We start from the raw sequence: 22,216 nt of genomic DNA on the forward strand, positions 1-22,216 counted from the left end.
GTGTGCCTTCTCCACATCTTCAAATGCTTCACTGAATATTTGAGCTTTCTCTAAGATGAGTCTCAACTCATCTTCTGGGAGAACATCATTGTTCATGCAGTGGCCAAGTGCCATCCGTTTCAAGCAATTCTTTGCCTCATTTATAAGTTTGTGGATTCTACTGCCATGGTTATATGCTTTCCTCTTAGAGCATGGCTGATGACTAAAGCACCATAGGTCAGTGGTTCTCAACAAGGGGTAATCACAGGTCTTCCAGGGGGTACTCAATTTATCTAGATCAGTGTTGCTCAACCTGAGGATTGCAGCTCTCAGAAGGGGTCATGGGACAGGTTTGGAGGGGGTCATAAGTGCAGGGTCATCATTAGGAAGTGGCAAGCAGGGCAACTGCCCAAGGCCCCATGCCACAAGGGGCCACACAAAGCTAAGTGACATGCTTTAGCCCCAGGTGGCAAGGCTTGGACTTCAGACAAGGCTCACAAGTGAAAAACAGGCTCAAGTATCACACTGAAATGCAAGTACAATATTTATATTCCAATCAATGTATTTTATAATTATATGGTAAAAATGAGAAAGTCAGCAATTTTTCAGTAATAGTGTGCTGTGACTTTTGTATTTTTATGTCTGATTTTGTAAGCAAATAATTTTTAAGTGAGGTAAAACTTGGGGTATGCAAGACAAATCAGACTCCTGAAAGGGATATAGTAGTCTGGAAAGGTTGAGAACCACTGCTCTAAAAAGCCAGGGACTGTCATCTCTCTAGTGACCTTTAACTCACGCTGGCTGCATGTTCAAGATCTGCAAAACCAAACCTGAGGGTGGCGTTGTCAAACTCTCAGTTGAACCATGTCACTGGGACGTTGACTTCCCAGAATCTCTTTAGATTTGATGATGGTAGCAAGTCCAGTGACCATGAAAATAACATCAGTCACCAGGACGTGGACTGAGGTTTGAAAATGCATGATGGGTTTTTAATATCAGAGGGTTTTTTTTTTTAAATAACTAGATCTTCATTGTGGGGAATCCCTCCAACCCCCAAATAAAATTTAAAGCCAAATATCAATGGAGTTAATGGCCCCCTGAGCAAGAACTCCGTCCAGCCCCTAAGTGCACACCCAGAAAAAGATCATCTGGGTGTTTACTTTCTACCATATTCTTCCTGTGGAAGGTCCCATCTAATCTAGAACAGTTACTGCTATTATGCTAATCTTGAAAAATTACTTAATTACTATGTCTGCTTCCTTGTAAAACAACAAGATTACAGGTAGAAGTAAAACATACCGCATCTCTAATGCTAGTTTGTTGTCTGTGTCTGGCATTAAATAAGAAATTAAAAAGGTTTCAGGGAGAGCACATCGCATGGATGTACAAACAAACAAAAATCCACTGGCTTCAACAACAATGGATTTGGCTCTGCAATTTGAAGGGTGGAGGAGGATGTGTGCTCATTCGAAATGCGTCCTTGGCATGCATTTTGGTCTCTGCAATGTTTCCTTTATATTAGAGTCTCTCTGTTTTGGAAGTTCCCCAAATGTGCTTCACTGATGGCATTTCCATCGCCTGGAGGTAGCTCCCGATCTATTCACTTCTGAACAAGGCTGATCTGGTTTTGGAAGCTGAACCCACTGTAGTTCCAGGATAGAAAAACAGGTCACTGAACCTACTTGGCATTCAATATGCAAGCAGGGGGAGGGACGGGGTAATGGAGGAGAAAAGGTCAGGTCAAATCTAAATCACACATTGCTGGACACTGTGGATCTGATCTAGGGAGAGTCATGTTTCCCAGTCTCCCAAGAGAGGAAATTAAATCTGTCTGTTGCTTTCTACTTCTGAGCTCACTACACCATCAAAAATACACTATAACTGAAAACAGCCCTCGTAACACCACAGAATCACCCTTTTCATCAGCAAGCCATGTAATTACATTTCCATTCTCTGCTAGCCTGAAGCCCATCTCTAGAACAGATTAATAGCAATAAGAATATTTTATTTACCTAATGAAAATCCTTACTGTAGAATGACAAAAAATAAAACCTCACTATTCTGGGACTGAAGGATCTGAAGCTCTGCCTGGAAATGTTCAACTGAATACTGGTGCCAGAAACTGCTATTTTAGGGCCTGCCCTAATTTCTTCTCAGAATTAATTAACCTAGTTTGCTTTTGCAGAAGACACAAGAGTTAATATACACCCAGTTGTGAAAAGTACATGGGATCATCCCATAGGATCTTTAATAGCTGCAAGGGTCACGGCCTTGGTTATATCTATCATCTCACAGACAACATCTCCAGCAGTACTCTATCCTTTAGTGCCATACTGTGATCTATCTTAAACTGCTGCAATTTGGAGAGGAATTTTTTCCATATTCTAAATCTGTGACTATTACAAATATTCACAGGTGGGGTTGTTTTTTTGAAACACATAGGATATCTATTATTTGTATTACAGTAATGGCTACAGGCCTCAAACAACATTGTACCCCATTGTAGCAGGTGCTGTATGTACGGAGAGAGATAGCTCTTGCCCTGAAGAGCTTACTATCTAAGACAACAAACGGTGGGAGAATGGAAGTATTACTGTCCCCATTTTACAGAAAGGAAACTGAGGCACAGCGAGATTATGGCCCCAATCCTACAATAAGAAACATAAACTGGCCTCTGGGGTGGAAACCTGAAACCTACAAACAAAACTGAAACTTGCTGGATTTACTACATGATTTTTAACACACTTTTTTGAAAGAGACAATTTATATTCTTATGGATCTGAAGCGAACATACTAAAGAACACCTTCCTATTTTCTCTTTCCGACATTTACCCATGGGAAAACTCCCTGGTAAAAGCCACACAGCTACTCCTTTTATCCTCCTTAAGACTCACCTTTGCTGTAATGCCTTCTAAACCCTGCCTAATGAACATGGATAGGCAGGTGATGAGGTACGACTGTTCCTCTTCCCCTTCCTTCCTTCTCCTACTCCCTGGTACTAACTCCTCCATGTCTGCCATTTCCCCTCACCCTACCTCTACCCTCAATAAATAATTAAACCAACAAGAAAGCGCAACAACAACAAAAGATGTATCTAACAAGGTTGTTCCAGTTCTACATCATTTTCTTCTGACTGTATGTTAGATCTGTGTTCCCTTAGTCTGTTTGGGTCTTTTATATTATAAACCCTCCAGGGCAGAGACTGTCTCTTTATCTAAGTTTGGCAGCCCTGGAAACTGAAATCCTCTCTTTGTGCTTGGGAAAGGTGCTGTGCAGGCAATAAAATGCAAAGCCCTCCACTGAACTGAGATGACTAGTCTCTATCTCTATGGCCTACAGCAGGCCTCAGGCCATGCTCTTCTCACAGATCCTCAGAATTGTCCATTTGGTGCCTGGCACATCTTGGGAAAGGGGCTATATTGGTACCTTTGCAACTCTCTGATCCTCACGCTGCCAGGCTCTGGTCCAGTCAATGTAGGGTGAGTCTTCATAGCAGAGTTAAGCTAGGCTCTTACTCAGGGTTTGCTGCTAACCCCCTCCTGTCCACACAAAAAGCCCTTTCTCCCAAGTTTGGTGGTGCTTTTATTCTGGGCTAGCTGGCTCATCTGAAGCTATAGGCTAAAGCCCAAATGCTGCTTTCGCTGGGGCTGGCAACCTGTGCACTATGCAGGGAGGATGCAGGCTAAACCACTGTTGTGCTGATAGCCCTCCTAAGCCTTCACACAATTCCATCCGTGGGCCTAGAAGGACAGATAAGTTCTCCCACAATTCATTAGCAAGAATGGAGTGATTCATCTTACTGCAGCACTGAAATCTATGAGCTATCACCCCAGAAGGCCCAGAGACAAACAAGTGAATGCAAGACCGGGATGGAGGGCGGGCGGACGGACGGATAGCTCAGTGGTTTGAGCATTGGCCTGCTAAACCCAGGGTGTGTGAGTTCAATCCTTGAGGGGACCATTTAGGGATCTGGGGCAAAAATTGGGGATTGGTCCTGCTTTGAGCAGGCAGGGGGGTGGACTAGATGACCTCCTGAGGTCCCTTCCAACCCTGATATTCTATGATTCTATGAACCAGTGTGGGCCCAATAATGCAGGTAGGGCTTTGCACTGTAGGTCACACCCAGGCTAGACTAGGCTAGGCTAACCCAGGTACTCAGGCCTGGGTGTCAATCATGCTAGTTAATTCTCCAGTGAAGTGGTCTTAGGGCTACTTTAGGATATACCAGCTGTAGTGACCCCCCAACGGGGACAGTTCTGGCAGCCAGAGATCACCAGAATACAAGGGGACTTTTCCCTAGTCATATTCCCTGCACAAGCGGGAGCTGTGAAGGTGGATATCAATGCTGACCAGCTGAGCTGTCTTTAAGGCTACTCTGTGCATCAGGAGTGGTGCAAAGCAGTTGGGTCTAGCTCTCAGTCTGGCCTGGCTCAATTAAGAATCTACACATCATCACAGATATTCTCAATAATGTCAGATTACAGTATTTCTTTTACTTTGAGACAAGCGCTTGCAGGCACTTAGATGAAAACTGCAAATTTATGCCCTCAGGCCAAGCTGGAATTACAGTAGCTATATTGCCCTACATCATCCATCCTTTCAAAAGCATGGCAGTACTGTACAGTGAGTTACAGCAAGAAATGTCTTTGAGAAGATGAGGTTAAGCAGTGTTCCATAAGACAGCGGTTCTCAACCAAGGGTCTGCAGCCCCCCACCCAGTTTGAGGGAGCTGCAGGGCCCCATGGCTGAAGCCCAGTGCCCCAGCGTCCCTAAGGTGCTGAAACCATGAGCGGCGCCATGGGAAGCCCCGAGCCCCAGCACTCTAGCACTAACGTCCCGAGCACAACACCCCTAATGGGGCTGAAGCCCTGAGTCCCAGCACTCCCTGTGCGGCTGAAGCTAGGAGAGGAGCCATACGGCCGAAGCCCAGCACCCCGAGCCTCAGGATTTCCTGCAGGACTAAAGCCCCGAGCCCTGGTGTCCCAGCAGAACTGAAGCCAGGAGAGGAGGCACAGTGCTGAAGCCCGGTGCCCCAAGCCCTGGCACTCCCGTGGGGCTGAAACCAGTAGTGGAGCTCTAGGGCTGAAGCCCATAGCCCTTAACCCCAGTGCTCTCAATGGGACTGAAGCTGGGAGCCACAGCGCTTCCTGTGCGGCTAAAGTTGGGATTGGAGCCATGGGGCTGAAGCCCGGAGCCCAGAGCTGTCCCCTCCCCCCTGGCCTGCAGTCTGGAGTCCTGAGCCGTCCAGTCTGTGGCTAAAGCCTGGAGGCTCCCATGCACCCGGTGGCTTAAGCCAGGAACCCTCAGCCCCCCTCACCCTCCGCTGGGCCCGGGAGTTTTTATAGCATGTTGGGGTGGGGCGGGGGCTCAGAAAGAAAAAGGCTGAGAACCCCTGCCATAAGAGACACGTAGAAAAGACGATGGTTTCGTGCTTTTTACCTGCGATTCATTCTGGGTGTGCAAGAGTAGAACGTAGCAAAATATGATGGAGGTGGCACAGGTGGTATAAATTCCTCAGGATCTGAAATGCGGCCTTGTTCTTCAACTTCCTCTACAGACACCTGAGATTCATCCTAATCAAACACAATCTCTGTTAACCAACAAACTTCTCTACGTGGTATAATGTACAAATAAGCATGAACAGATTATATAGAAGATCTGGCTACTGGTTCTGCAGCTCTATGATCATTACTACTGTATTTTATTAGATAGTGCCTTGCACTCACTTACTATGCAGGATCTTCTTGTTGCAAATATCTGCAAGTAACGCAGGGCAGCTGCTACCAAGCATACTGTGGTTGTCAGAGCATTGAGGGCACACAGAGCAAAGAGAACTTTCTGAAGAGCAAAAAGATTATGAAAGTTATACATCAAACATCTGTGAAAGTTGAGGGAGGAGGATGAGGATGACAGTAATAATATTTGCAATCTATATTTTGACTCTTCCAGATGATCTGTGGGATCTGGCTAATTTCTAGGGGTTTATTAGGATCCACTAGGGGGCACAGAATGAAGGGGAGGGGGAAATCAGAGGAGTTTCAGGTTGCTGAAAAGAGGGTCAAATCTTCTCCAAGCAGGAATCCTGACCCTTCTCACCAACTTGCTGTGGGAACCCTTCCCTCGTTCCTTGGGCTAGGAACTCACATGCTTTCCTAACTAGTCCAAGAACCAGGAGAGAGGAGGAGGTGCTTGTCACCAGCATAGTCTGCAGATCAAGAACAAACTACACTGGAGCCAGAACAGTTCCTGGGCAAGGAAATGGGCTGGAAGTCAATGGGAATTGCTACATGGCAAACGCCAATACACTTTAATATTGTATTTTCTCCCTGGGATGTAAAGATTCTCGACGCATTAGTTCTTTGGTGTTGCTTTCACAGTACCTTGAGTAGAAGGTGAACGGCGCTACATGACTGGACTGGGTACAGCTTCAATGCATTCTCTTTCTCTGTGCATTTGGCTGGGTGAAATTCTTCACAGCAGAAACAAATTTTGCTTTCACCCAGGTCCACCTTTAACAGTAAGAAAAATACTGTGAATTATGATTTAATTTACTGAGCAATTTCCCACAACACATCTTCATATCTAATACACAGCTGGATATGCTCTACAATATATCTGACTTACCTAATCATATGCATACAAAATCAAATCTGCATAGTTCAGTATGCCAGTGATTTATCTGTTCCATTACCGTCACATTAGATATATTTGTTTCTCTCTTATCTAAACAAATCTTTGAATTTATCAATGAAGTCTTTTGAATTTACTTTATATTTAATCACGGTCTTATTCTTCACAATCACATCAATATCTGAATGATCTCCTTTGATTCTACACTAGCAGGTTTACTTTTGGAGCAGCTAGTCTTTTTTTTAAACTAACATGTAATCCATATTTTGTATCTGTAGTATACGCTCCCATTGGGCGGTCATTAGCACAACACTACACCAATAATAAATGTTTCGGACACCAAGAGAAATATTTCTTTCCTTGACAACTCAGTAAGATTATACCTGTGCTCCATAATTGTGTTTGGAACTTTCAGGTTCATTTTGTCACCTCAATTTCCAAGTACAAATTTATATAGGCAGCTCTCTTCAATGCTTTTAATTAACTGCCTAACTCTCCCCAGTCACAACTTTAGAGGTATTTCCCCATGTGTACCAGATCATATAGTTATCTTATGTCCAGGACATTTCTGAGCTGCAGCCTATGGTTTCTTGAAGAGATGAGCACTGAGATTCTCAATAAAGCATTTAAAATTTCTTGTCTGAATTATTCTCCTCCTCTCCAATATCTCTCAATAGGTTGGGACTTGTGCAGACTTTGACTGCCAAACTGCTTGTAAGCACCAGAATCTGATATCATTACTCCAACTGATATGTTCTGGAAGCTGCATTGGCTTCCTGTGAAGTAAAGGATTATATGTTGTTAATAAAATCTAGGGCAGGCGGGGGATCAAAATCTTCATAAGTCCCAACATATCAACACCTATCAAATCTGTGGGATCTCCACTGTCCCACACACTTCAGTTTAGTTTAGATCATTTTGCTGTTTCTTTATATTACTGAGAGCTCTTTTGCCTTCTCCCCATCTTTCTACAGAATGCTCCCCCCTTTTATAGTCATTGTTCTGAGTATCTGGTAAAACAAGTCAATTATTACTATGTAGTTTATTTGGTCTCACCTTTTAATATTTTATTTTCATGAGTTCTACTAAGTGTAATGAACTGAAGAAAGAACGCTGTCTTGTACATCATCTTAATTAAATATGATTTTCCTAGTTTATAAGAATTAGGCCTGATTGCTCTTTCATGCTTCTCAGACTGCATATTCTCTCCAGATAATAAAACAAACCCTTTATCGCAATCATGCTGTTATCCACTATATAAAATAAGTATATCAGCCTGTCAGGATGTGCTGTTCACCAACATTTCAGAGGCAGAGGTATCTCTGGGATTCCTTCCCACATTCTCTTCTAAATGTGACTGACCAGCTCCATGTTGAATCAACTTGTACTTCAGACTGTAAAAGGCAGGACATGGCTCCTACTGTGTCCAAGAAAGCCACTTCTGGGCCAGCCACAGGGGTTTGCTAAAGAGCAAGGGGCATCCTATTGCCTAAGGACTGAGCACAGTGCCTCCTCAGCACGACCAGCCCAGGGACCAACAGCCTGAACTTGGATCATATGCATACATGGCAGCCCTGATGTGGCCAATGCAATGACTGTTTCAACAACACACTTTTAAATATTTCCCCTAGTCCTATAGCTATTAAGATTTGTGTCTGAGACTTTTCAATAGCCAATTTTTATTTATTTTAAACTAGTTTTAAAGAGCTCTACCCAGTGATATTGTGACACTGGTAAACCAAGTGCCAGCTCTGGCCAAGGCCGTAGGTGCTGGCTAAGAACTAACAAACTCGTAGCTGGAAACCAAACCAGCTCATCTGTATGTTAGTTTTGGTCAAAATAGGTATGTTTTATAAGAACGAATTTAGTGTTTAGACTCTGTGAAAAGCTTGTGAATTGCTGCATGCATTAATCTCACTTGGAATGGCTGTATTCCATGCTATAAGGAAATATGTCACATGGTTAAAGTTAAGCATATGCTTAAGTGTTTTGCTGAATCAAAGCTTAAGTCAATATGTATTATTTTTATTTTTGCTATTCTGTGGTTGCACTTCACAACATCTTGATTTGCTGCATAGATTAATCTATCAGCACACTTAGAAATCCAGCAATGCCAGCTGCAGTATGTGATATGTAGTCAAGGAGTTACCAAGTCTGCTCACCAGATCACATCTTGGTACACTGGACACAAACTGAGCGCCTTGACATCCTAGAATAAATCCAGCCAGGTTCAAGAGAACACAGACAACAGACAGCAAAACAAACAGGTTAACCTGAAACAGAAAAACATAGTTTTTAACAGCAATGGAAAAAAGATAATGAAGTGAACTATAGTGAACTAATAAGTGAACTAATCCTGGCCATATTGAAGTCAAGGGCAAAATTCCCATTGACTTCAGCGGGGCTAGGATTTCATCCTTGCTTTCTTGTCAAAAAGGACTGACCTTGTCAATTATTTTGGACACGAACTTTGTGCAAAACTTGTTGTCTACCCCTTTTTCCTCAGAGTCTGTACAGCAACAGACTATATGCCCTGCAGGTCAAGTACAGAGACCTATAGGTACAGTAATATTCTCTTATTAGCACTGCAAGAAATAGTTAGTTACTTTGGTGTTTAGTGCAATTTAAAAGAGCTGAAGGAGCTTTTGAACCAGTTTTAAAAGGTTATTTTTCTACTGGTGAGAGAGAGAGAGATTTTCAGTTGATTCCTGCAAATTGTCTAAAAGCCCTAGAAGGCCAGCACCCTGACTAGTTGAAAGATGTTCCTGCAGGTGAAAAGAGTGATTTGTAGAGTTCCCAACTTCCATTTTAGATTAGCCTCTCAACACAACTGGATCATTAGGAAATTTGAGGCGGAAACATCTTGCAGCACCATTTATTCAACACGGGCAATTTTCAAAACTGTTTTGCAGGGCAAATACAACTAGGAAACAGACACATTCAAAAAATTTCAATTCTAATATTTTATTTCCCCTCTACTACCAAAAATAGAATCCCTCCATTCACGTAACAGACAATGCTTCTGATCTGTAAAACCATCATAAGAACATAAGAAAAAATCATCTATTTGTTTTCCACCCCAATACTGAATTGATTTAAACATTACTTGTAACTAAGTCATTACTAAGATCTGTGTTGAATCAATACCCACTTCCTACACATTCATCAAGGTTACCCGAATTACCTCAACTCAAAACTGAATCAGAGAACATGAAAAACACACAGTCATCTTATACAAAATATGCTTTTAAATTCCAGTTGCTACAGGAACACTGGAAACCTAGCCAATTTAATAAATGAGTTAAAAGTAGTTCCATGTAAAATACCTGCCCTTGAGACCGCCTGCCAATTTTTATAGTATTACATTTGAATTTTCCTATTTTTCATTCCACTGTTGCCATGTGAAACACACACAGACACGAAGCAAAACTGACTCATTACACTGGGAAAACAAAGTGACTCTACAAAAAAGGGTTGTTCCAAAAAAGAATTTAGTTACCTAATGCCATTCTAATCCAATATTTAGACCCTCAAAATCCCTGCTCTGCTGCCACCTAACCCTGTAAGCTCCTAAAGTCCCTAGGCTCTTAAGTTTCCAGGGATAAAGTCCCTTAAGCACCTAAAAATCTACCCTGAGACATAAGCACAGCCACCTCAGTCCAGGCACCTCGCTCACACCTAAGCCCCTATGGGATCCTCAAACTAGGCATCGCCTCACCTACTTCACCTGCAAGACCTGATACAGTAGACATGCTCAGAGGCTGCCTAACAAATCAGGCCCCAAACAAAACAGCCAGAGGAGGTGGTGGTGGTGGTGCTGCAGCCACTCCTCTTATAACCTTTAGCCCAGTGGTTAGAGCATTTACCCAGGATGTAGGAGACATGTATTTGGTTTCCCCCTCTGCCTAATGTGGAACAGGGATTTAAACGCATGTCTCCCACTTTGCAGGTGAGTGCCCTGACTACAGGGCTATAGGGTGTTCTGGGGCAGGTCTGTCTGGGTCTTGCACATCCTGGGTCATTACGCTGACCATTGGGCTAAAAGCTACAAGGAGGAGGGCACCACCACCTATTGTTTTTAGAAAGAAAGGGTTTCGGCACCTTACTCCAGGAGAGGCTTCATGGCTGTGAATCTCAAGCAGAGATAGGTGTCTCGCTCCAACCTGGATTTAAGTACCTCAGGCCCTTTGAAGTGTGGGGCTTAGGTACACTCCTCTCTTCAGCACTTCCTATTGGCTAGCTTAGGCGAACCCACACCCAACTCACCGGCTTCTGTGAATCCTATTCTTAGGCAGCTAACTCTCCCCATGCATTCTCTAGGCAGCCTGGGCACTAACTCAGGACTGCAGATTCCACTAGGTAGCAGGGCACCTAAAAGTTAAGCATTACAACACTGAGTCTAAGTGCCCTTTGTGCATCTAACCCAGAGTGCTGTCAAATATACACACACACACGAAAGATGGAAAATGCCAAATAAAACTATCCCTTAAAATGGGGTGATCTACAGCAAGTTAAAAAAAAGAAAGTGGAAGCGGTGTCACTTAAGAACCTTTTTGTGAAATGTGTCCATCTAAAGTGAGGTCATTCAGGTTCAATTGCTTTTATTAAAAAAAAAAAAAGAAAGAAACAAATGACTTATGCTTCAAGGAAAAATCTCCAAAAATCAAGAATTAAGGTTTCTTAAAGAAATAATAATAGTTAGCACCCAAGTATCACTTTTCAGCCATAAATCTCAAGACACTTTACAAAGGGAGGCAAGTATCATTATTCCCTTTTAATAGATGGGGAAACTGAGGCCCTGAGGGATGATGTTACTTGCCCATGGTGACAAGCCATGAAAGACCTCAGAGCAAGGTCAAAAGGAGAAAAGAGGAGGTGAAACAGAATTCATTTTCTTCTTCAAGCTCAGATACAGCAGATATTCTACCCCACGAACAAAAACATTCCCAGTGATCTACAGGCCTCAGATGAAAACCATGCCAATTTCCTGGAGCAACTAATGGACTGGCTGTTCAGCATGGTACTGGAATCTGCCAGGATTCATTGTCTTCAGTGACCTTAACTTCGACACGGACAATGCCAAGGATACATTAGTACTCAATTGCTTATTCTGCATGGAAGCCATCAAATCTTAGTCAGTAAAAGCTTAACCCTTTCCTCCTAGTTTCAAATGCAGGTTTCCAGTTTCAGAAGGAGTAATGAAATACAGAAGTTAAAAACAATAATTAAGGACCAGTCAAAGAGAGAAATCTTACTCTGTTACATATACAAAAAAAGCATACCAGCATGTACTTTGGAAAGTCTTCTCAGTAAATCCTAGTTTACATGGAGACAGCTCTGGTCTGGGTTTTGTTACGTGCATAGAATCTTCTTATGACTATAGAAACTAGCTACTGTACCCAATCTGTAACAGTGAGGCGTTCAGTTTATCCGGGCTGGAACTATGACGTTCACTAACATAGTCACCTGCATGTAGAAATAAGAGTTTATCAAAGCTGGTCCAGAGAGGAAGCAACTCCATTCACCTCCTCCTACTCCCTGCAGAGCTTGGTGTATATTACTCACTGTAATGCTCCATCCATTTTGCAAGCACAACAAAAAGGGTGCACTCCAAAAGCCAATGTCCAAGATGTTTTTTTGTTTTTCTTTTTCAGATGAATGAGCATCTCTTGGTGAGGAGGAGCATCAGGAAACATTTTAATCTTGAAGACAGTGAAGTTTGATTGATAAGTTCCAGAAAGACATTTGAAATGTACCCTCACTTCTTAATTACTTCTTGGCTTAGTACATGACCATAATTTGACTTGGGTTAAAGGTGGGTCGGAGCAAATTTTTGAAAGTGCCAAGACACTTAACTAATTGATTACAATTTTCAAGCAAATTATTCTATGACTGTTTACTGCTAAATTTAACTTGGACTATGCATCTACCCAAGGAAGAAAGAAGACCTTTATATGGGCTAACTGGATCTCAGTACACAAGGGTAAGTAGGGCTATGAATCAAACCGAGGTAGCCCCCCTTTCTCTGCAGTCAGAGAAGGCAAATTTATTTGAATAAAGGAGAGTTAACATATGGAAAACACTGTTGAAGATAAACAAGCTATTTTAAAAGTCAAAATACATAGGGACCAAGTTTCAACTGCAGTGATAAAAATAGAAACATGCCAAATTCTGGCGTCAGCTGCATGCCCAGTTTGGTCTACTGCCCTTAATCCTTTTAGTACTAGATATGTATGGATTGTACAAAGCTGTGAAAAGTGTTGTGGTACTTTTGCATGAATTAGACTATATGAAAATAAAATGCATTATATTAAGGCCTTGGTTGAATGATTTTTCCAGCAAAAAAGAACATACACACACAGGATGGATCTAAATTCTCTCAGCCAATGAGGCTGGTCCTGCTGTCACTGAAGTCAATGTGAGTTTGGCCACTGGCTTCAACAAGAGCAGGAAGAGGCCAAGTAACAGAAATAACTTACAAGATAAGGCCATAACCCCACAATTCACCGTGCACAGGTAGACTGCTTTCACTGACTTTCACACACACACACAACATATTGCTGGATCAGGCCCCAAACAAGCACTCTGACAGTAAATGAAACAAAAATACTTCTTTCATAATCATTAAATATTATACCAGTGTAAACAATACACATCCTTGTAAGGAAAATAAGTCAATGTGTTCATTTTCCTTCAGATACACAGCTGCAAAGCAAGCACTAATTTTATAATTTTGCTAATTTTCCCATCAGCCATGGGAACTATTGAGAGATTATACAGAAATTTGTGATAAAGCTCAAGACAAAAAATACTAATTTAGAAGTATAAAATAAATAATTTATTTTAAAAGCAATATTATGCCATATTTTAGATGCAGTAGCCAGACTCCTAAAATCAATTGGTGAAGGGTATTTTTTTTTAAGTGTGGAATAATTTGAGTATATAAAAATAAGTTCAAACTACATGTAAAATATTTTAGTGTGTCATACATCTAAATTATATTTATTATTGCACATAAGAATCAGTCCTGCGGCTTTTATATGAACCTAACTCCCTTTGATATCAATAGGCATTCTGGATGGCAGAGGAGGAAGGAGTCAGATTTATACTGACCTAATTTAGTAATATCTGCTTCCTAAATGCAGATGAACACAGAGCACAAAGACACTTCACCTTTTCCCCCAATACTACAAATATTTACACATATGCTTAAGTCTGAGCACCTACTCCTGCTTAAAAGTTAAGTGCTTGCATAGGCATTTGCAGGATTGGGGCCTATGTCCATAGCTTCCATTTTCACTGCTCATCCCTCCAGTTAGGTCTCCAGCAGCCCCTGCCTCAGCAGGTGAGCGAGCAGGGAATCAAGGACCTCTAAAGCTGAGCACATTTGAAATGGAAATCACTGACTGGCACTACATACAGTAGCATACAATGCCATTTTTACAGTCATTTTTTAGAAGAACCGTAATGTGTTTGGTGGAGTTGCCTGGATCAGTTACAGCCACCCAGTTTGCATCTATACTGTTAATTTCTTCTCCCTGGGCATAGGACTTAATATTTATTTTTACTGAATCTCCCTCCATTGCCTGCAGCTCTAATCTTTCCAGGTCACTTAGCAGTTTGGTTCTGTCCTCTCATGTGTCTGTAATCCCTCCAATTGCAGTGTCATCTGAATATTTGAACACAGGCTTGTTTTTTCCTTGAGAGAAAATCGAAACAATAAGATTGACAAAGCAGCCACATAGTATGCAGAGATGTGTGTGATTCTAGCAGTTTATTGTAGTTGCTCGACAAGCCAAGGAAAAGTCTTAGAAAGCATCCTGGACAGGACTGCAACTAACACTATGCATCACTGCTTGAAAATGGATAGATGCTTTCACCAATAGGACACAGACAGCTCCAGGGATCATTTGAAAGTGCTGCATAAAGCACCATTGGTCTATGGGCCATAGATAAAAAACCACTGGCTAAACATAAGCAGTAAAGAGAGAGAGAGAGCGCACGCGCACGTAAGGACAGAGGACCTTGTTGCTGTGACCAGTGTGACGCGTTAGAGATGGGTGTTGACCACACTGCTTGTCTGTTACCAAACCAGTTGAGCCACTGATGTGATTTTAGAAAAAAACACTTCAGTTAAAGGTCAAATGTAAGAGCTCATGGGAGGAAGACGCTCATGACAGGAAGGAATAGTTTCCATAAAGATGTGAGCGATGCCTAACTCAGTACTGTGGAAGCCAACATCTCCTGCCAACTTTGGGGGAAATAACCCCCCCACAAAACAGGAAAACCACTCATCAAATGCTAAAAACTGAATTGCAAAGATGTTTGGTGACTGAGCCTAAGAACTGAAAGACTTGAAGCTAAAATCACAGTATGTTTCAGACTACCAAAGCATCCTCACTGATATACCATTGAAGGCCTTGCCTACTCTACAAATAGGCCCATCTCCAGGAACGCAGTTACAACATAGTTGTAGTGTGTATGGGAGCTAGCTTTTTATTTATTCTTTTACTATGTTCCCCATCTGTGCTAAAGCTTGGGTTGTATCGCGATCTCCATGATTCAGGATCACAAGCAGCTCCCATCTAAACAGTGGAATGGGGGAGGGGGACGGGACAACTGTGCTGCCAATTTGTAACTGAATGTAAATCAGTTCACTCAGCACTAGGTATTCCCTCATGGCCAGGCATGGCATGGCATGGCATAGCAGCTCTGTCCCTGGGTCAGCACCTCCTGCCAATGGTCACTACAGCACAGTGGGAGTTTCTCTGTCAGTAACTCAGCCCTTCAGCCAGGTTACCATCTTAAGTCTACCCATTCTGGGGTCACCACTGTCCAAACTTAAAAGTCTAAAAATGTCTTTAACAGAAACAAAATCCTTCCACCCAATCTGAGCAATTCCTCAGCCTGTCTTTGGCTTAGCCTTTAGCTCCCTTCATGGGCTCAATATCCCTTGCAGTGGGCTTGTACACCCCCTTCTTTGGGGCTGGTAGGGAAACACAGTACCACCTTCTATGCTGGATTCTAGCCCAGGGCCCTGTACTGACCAGATAGGTGTTCCTTTACCTGTGCTCCAGTTTTCCCCTGCGCAACTTCCTACCTAGCCTCTTAAGATCTCTTCTGGGTCTCGCAATCACTTCCCGGGTTAGTCAAGGTCTCTTCCCAGGCCTCCCTGCCTGGAAAGCTTTCCTTCCTGCTCCAAGTTTCCTACCTAGCTCTCACTCCAGCTCATCATCATCACTTAAGCCTAGCTCTCCTTCCCATTATTGTATTCACCTTCTGCTCTTTGTGGCAAGTTGTCTGTTTTCCCGCAGGTAGGGCTCATTCTGTGATCAAGTTGTCTTAGCACCAGGCTTTCCAGCCCCTAGGATAAGCCACCCTGTCACACAGGGTACCCCTCACAGTTCTGTTTATAGTATAGATGGGGCCTAAGAAACCTGTGTCAAATTTATCCTCATTTGGTCACATACAAATAAAACACCGAGGCAGTGACATTTACCTAAACGTGTGTATAGAAAGGAGAGTTAGGAAAAATGTGTGCTGCTTTATAAGATTGCCTAAATATTGCTAAGTGATAACGAGCTGCAGAAGCAGAATAATACAAGCAGTCAGTAGGAAATAAAGATTTATTTTATTAATATGAAAAGAATAAGCCCAAATAGCTCTTTGGACAATTTTTAATTACTACATTTGAGAGCTTCTAATCTACCAGTACATCAAATTAAACAATTTCATCACCTTTAACATTTGGTTTGGAAGCTTCAAGACAACTGCAGCACTTGTTTTTCAGGAAGAAGAGAGAATTTTAAAAGCATTTAAAATGGTAGAGTATTATCTGAAGAAATAGCAGCTCGAAGCATAGTTATGCATAAAAAGAAAGATGATAATAAGCTTTTAGCTCATGAGCATGAGAGAGGGTTTTAATGTTGACACAGCTATAGAAGTAAGAATAATGATCATCATTAGCCCAACAACAACTAATGTTATAACTATTCCACACTGTCCCAAATCTTTTCACATACATGGTTCAAATGCTAACATAAATTGGTGATGCAATACAACCCCTGGCAATTCAAAGCATATACCTTAGACTGTCCTGATTTCTGGAATGGTACTGGTGTCCAATCCAAAAACTATCTACTGACAATGTACAAAATCAATCCATCTGCACTAAAGAACCCATATGGTATAAATGTTGATTCTTTTTGAACCATTAACTGTCTGTCCTGGATCTTGGGGAGAGGGGAGGAGATCACACTTCAATAAAACATACACATATACAAAAATGAAAAATACTGAAGAGCCGTACTTGTTATGAATGTAAATAAAAGGGTAAATGTGCTGATTCAGTGCTCAGGTACAACAAGAAATCATCCATGTAAGCTATAGAAAGGAGAATGTGAAAGAAGGATTAGACAGTAGAAGAGAAGGAGATAATAAGGAGCTGTAGTAGACCTCAACTGCTGTAATCATTTTTTTCAGATACAGAAACACCAAGCTCCTTACAGCACTGAAATTCTTAAAGACAGATATCAAGTATCAGGGGGTAGCCGTGTTACTATGCAGCCACAAAAACAACAAGGATTCCGGTGGCACCTTAAAGACTAACAGATTTATTTGAGCATAAGCTTTCGTGGGTAAAAACCCCACTTTTGGTTTTTACCCACGAAAGCTTATGCTCAAATAAATCTGTTAGTCCTTAAGGTGCCACCGGAATCCTTGTTGTTTTTTTAAAGACAGATGGTATTTATATTTATTTTTAAACAAATTTAGTGCATGTGTAAACTGCCAGATCGAGAGCCCTGGATACTGAACTTCTCTATTTATTCACAGAACTGGTACGACATAGACAGTAGTAGAGCAAGTTACACACTGTCCCACCAATGTGAGAAAGTAACTCACTCTACATACCTATTCAGTCCTTGGCCTGTCTTCCTAAACACCAACTGAGCTGGACTGAGAGCACCCCACTTTACACAGCCCACCAAAAAAGTGTCACGTGGCACTTTTGGTTACTCTTGTCCTGAAACAGAGCTGAAACAGCGATCTAGTGATGAAAGGCTTCATATCCCATTTCCAGGCCCCTGAGACACCAAGACCCACAGACACAAAGAGCACTTGAGTTATTATATCTAGGTACAGCTTACATACCCTGTACATTTATTTACTTCTGTCAAAAGAGTGTGATATCTTAATTTCTTAAATATCTGTAGCAGAACAAAATCGGATTATATAAGACAGTAGTACTTAGGGTGACCTCTGCGCTGTAGTAGTAGTCACCGGTATATTACAGCTGAGTGATCAGTCCTGAAACCACTCCCTTTACGGAAACTTGAATAGCATTACCCACAAATGACAAATGATATACTCTGCTGGAATGCTGACAAAGCAGAGTGGAAAAAATATAAGGCCAGGAAACAACAGGGGATACAAAGATTTGAATGGTTATTCTAAACCTATAACTTCTGGTTAGGAAATACCTACATGAATGTGAAAAGCTCTATAAAAATTACAATAGTATTGCTTCCTCTCAGTATAGTCCCGTAACTCCTATTCCTGCTAACAAGAGCTGTGTGCACAGAGAGAATAATATACCCCTTTGTGTGCATTGATCATGCATTCAATAATTCCAGCGTTTTTTAAAGGGGAAGGAAATTAACCTCGTTATCAGTATCTCTGTTATATCAAGAGCATCTTGTGACATTTCCCTTCCAACACATTTTAGCAGATACATACCAAAAGTACCACTGGTCTCTTCCACGTAGTTAATCCTATGATTCCTGACAAGATCACCTGCAAGAACAAAAAAACGATTATGCAAGACTGAACCGCCATGTTGGCAGAGCCCCATTACAGCCCTCATCACCCAACACTAATACATTGAAAGACGCTGTTAACTTTAGAGTTCCAGAAGGAACTCCTTGTTTAAGAGAATGGGTCTGACTCTCCTCTCACATAGGAGTAACTCCACTGACTTCAGTAGACATATACCAGTGTAACCCTGCCATAAATGGGTGGAGAATCAGAGCCAATGTTGATAAGACACTTCACTTATAATAATGTCTTACCTAATAACATAATCAGATTTTTTCTCATTGTCCTTCTTTTTATTTTTTAGTCCATATACACAACTTTCCAGAAATGTACACAACATTTTTTCCTAAATTTTCAGTAAACTCAACCTCCTCAGCAGACTACAAAGCAACATTTCCACTAACTTAGACCCCTATCCAGCAAGTTGCTTACACACATGTATAATTTTAAATATGTGGGTAATCCCATTATCTTCAAAGTTATGGTCATGTTCAATCGTTTTGCTGGAGGGGAGCCAAAAGATAAAGAAATGTTTGTATTATGTTGCCTTATTTTACCATTTAATTCAGTATTTCAATCAAGAGAACAACTCTGAAGGAACTATGGCTAAAATTTATAGACACATATATACATAGCTTGTTCCATTCAGTCAGATCAGGAATAAATCCTGCTGTAGAACTGAGAGGACAACACATTTTAATGACATATTATCAGGGGTGTGGGTAGATGTGTGGCTGGGAAACTTAGGGCAGAACAGATCTTCGGCTGTGCCCTGTAGACAACAGAAACTTACTGCAATTTACAGTTAATGCCCCATATCTTCAAAGTATTTTAGGCTCCTATCTCCTATTGAAATCAATAGAAGCTAGAAGCCTAAATTCCTTTGAGGATCTGGGCCAATGTGACTAGGTTAATGAACACAGAACTTCAAGATGATAGCCTGCACCAGAAAAGGGTAGGCTAGAGCAAATCTGCATCCATTAGCATTTTAAAATAAGTAAATCCCTTCTATAACTCCAATGACTTCTGGTCTGGTGATGAATCTGGCCTAGCACGTGTGCATACATGATTTGGCCAAAACCCCCATTGACATTACCATTCCTCTTTCAAAACTACATACATAACTTTGCATTTTTGTAACAAAATAGTTTGTGAATTATCTAAGTGCAAAATAATCATGTGATGCTATAATTAAAGACATCACCGATGTCTGTCACAGTTCAGGGCAACTGAATCTGTATTACCATCCATGGTCCAGCAAGAGCATCTACTTTTAGGGTCCTGGTTCCCCAGCCGATATCTCTCTAGGGTAGAGACACACATCTCACTCCTTTCTGACTCGAGTATTTCGAGGCTGCATGGTTCCCTGCCTACACTGTGAATCACGAAAGCTTATGCTCAAATAAATTGGTTAGTGTCTAAGGTGCCACTAGTACTCCTTTTCTTTTTGCGAATACAGACTAACACGGCTGCTACTCTGAAACCTGTGAATTTCCCAGAAAGTCAGACTGCTTAAGTATGCCTGCTTTGCTTTTCTCTTCAGATGCCACAAACAGCAGAATTGCCCACAGTTTTAAGGCACCACACAGCTTTTCCTAAGCAAGCACATTTATTCTCAAGGTGAAAGCATAGTAGAGAAAACATATTAAAACAATAAAAGAACCTACACACATGCTAATAACCTTATCAGAGATTACTACAACCCCAGCAAGGACTCTAGTAGGAGACAGTCCTTCAAACCCCACCAAGGGACTTTTCTGTGATTACAAGTTCATAACTGCCTTGGCTTACAACAAGCATACATATGAACAGGTCAAGTCCTTCCAACCCTTCCCAGGAAGGATTGGGGCCTCCCTTGAACAGAAGGTCCTGTCCACTTGCTGGATCAGAAAGCAGGCCCTGAGTCGGTTTACATTCAGGCTATTTATCCAAAAGTCCTTTCTCAAGAGAATCCAGTTTGAATCCCTATATGCAAACCTTTCCAGGTGGTTGTACTTCTCAGGAGATGTTACAACCCGAGTGAATTTGCTGCCACTATTTTTAGTTCCTGGAGGCCTGTGGTCCACCTTCCTCATGAAAGTACATACAATATTTGACCCACAGTGATACATAACTTAAATCGTTCAGGTTTGTCCGGGATATTGCAGGAAATTGCCATATCTGTCACAATGTCAACGGGTGTTTTGCCTTAGTAAAGATTGAATGATTGGTTTAATGTCTATTACGACTTTGAGGCATCTGATTAAATAGCCTTACTCATAATTTTCCTGTGCTGTGGTTTAATAAAGCATCATGATTAGAATGTTATAGTCACAGATGAGAAGGCATCCACATCCTAACTCCCTAACTGTAGTTGCTTATGACTTTTTTAAAGAATTATCTTTGGGATAAAATTTCTCATGCCTGCTGCCAGCCCTGAAACAATGATTTTGGATAATTTCATAGTCGAATGTAATGTTGTTTTGGAGCTGTAGGAACACGAGGGAAAAGCCATTTTTCCACTGAGCAATGGATCACATATTTATTCTGCACCAGAGTAATTCAAAACTTAATTTGTTATATAAGTACAAGCTTGATATATATGCAGTCCTAAGTGAGACACTGTTTTAGCCATATTTGAAGCAATCTGGTTTTGAACTATATTAATAAAGTTATGGGTGTTTAAAAGGAGGTATAGTGAGCATGGACAGTGCATTTGTTTCCTTACTGCAGGGTCTAAGGCTGTGAATACCTACAGGGGTAAACATGTGAAAGACTACACATACATGTATATGGGAAGGTTAGAGTTGAAGGGATCTTCATCAGGTTTCCACAGTAAACTTGTCTCTGTTCCTTTACACGTAATACTTACAATATGGGCTTTCATGCCCTAGTACAAATTGCTAATTAAAAACACTTGCACAGAAAAAGTGAAGTTTAAATAGAAATCATCAGCAGTAATAACTTGCCTTACTGTCCATAATAAAGTCCTAATTCTCTCCCCCTTGCAGTTTTTCTAGGAATATCACTATTTATTTCTCCAGTCTTATCAAAGTAGAAGTATTAAAATGCAGGAAAATGCTGCATGCAATATGTGCATATACTATTACAGGTGGGAAGTGTTGTTTCTTATTGTATACAAGGTTTGATAGACTGATTAAGATTTTATAAGGAAAAACATTTAAAATAATCAGCTATAAAATGTCAATTTGGCCTCCTCTTTATATTTGTTTATTTTTCTGTAATAATCTATTTGTTAGAATTTGTGCTGCTACTGAAGAAAGATCTATAGACAACAGTATTAAATATTATTTATATTACTATTTATTATTTTTGCAGGACAAAATAGTGTTCTAGCTTCTTTACTGAACAAATAAAAATATATAGCTTCTGATAACTGAATTGTAAATTGTCAATGAAGGGTGTAATTTGTTATAAAAGTAATTTTATACTTAGCATATATATAGCACCTTTTATCTGAAGATTTCAAAGTGCTTTACAAACATTAATGAACACTCTTGATGACACACCTCTGAGGTAAGGAATTATTAATCTTCCTATTTTACAGACAGGGAAACTGACACACAGCGAGATTACGTGGCTTGCTGAATGTCACACTGCAAGTCAGAAGCAGAACTAGAATAGAACCCAAGCATCCTGACTACCATTTCCCTGCTCTAATCACCTAGGCCCCAATCTTTCAAGAAGCTCTGTGTGGGAAGATCCCTGCACCCATTTGGAACACGGTAAGAGTCAATAAGGCATTGCAAGGGTCTGGCTATGTAAAGCTCCTTGTAGGATTAGGGCCTGAGAT

General features: G+C 41.2%; 1 protein-coding gene across 2 annotated transcripts in view; it reads right to left on the reverse strand.

The window, feature by feature from the left end:
- The window catches only part of FAM189A2 (family with sequence similarity 189 member A2), a 42,904-nt gene that overhangs the window by 19,354 nt on the left and 1,334 nt on the right, over positions 1–22,216 (reverse strand). The window contains exons 2-6 of one of the 2 annotated variants that reach the window (XM_027827947.3): positions 18,346–18,402; positions 8,772–8,882; positions 6,360–6,488; positions 5,710–5,817; positions 5,419–5,552 (exon numbers count right to left, since the gene is read on the reverse strand). In XM_027827947.3, the coding sequence (XP_027683748.2) occupies positions 5,419–5,552; positions 5,710–5,817; positions 6,360–6,488; positions 8,772–8,882; positions 18,346–18,402 (539 nt within the window). Of the gene's footprint in view, positions 1–5,418; positions 5,553–5,709; positions 5,818–6,359; positions 6,489–8,771; positions 8,883–11,891; positions 11,913–18,345; positions 18,403–22,216 lie in introns of those variants that run through there. The other variant, XM_043547681.1, reaches the window with a different exon arrangement.

The sequence above is a fragment of the Chelonia mydas genome, chromosome 5 (genome assembly GCF_015237465.2).
Source record: "Chelonia mydas isolate rCheMyd1 chromosome 5, rCheMyd1.pri.v2, whole genome shotgun sequence".
Lineage (NCBI taxonomy): Eukaryota > Metazoa > Chordata > Testudines > Cheloniidae > Chelonia > Chelonia mydas.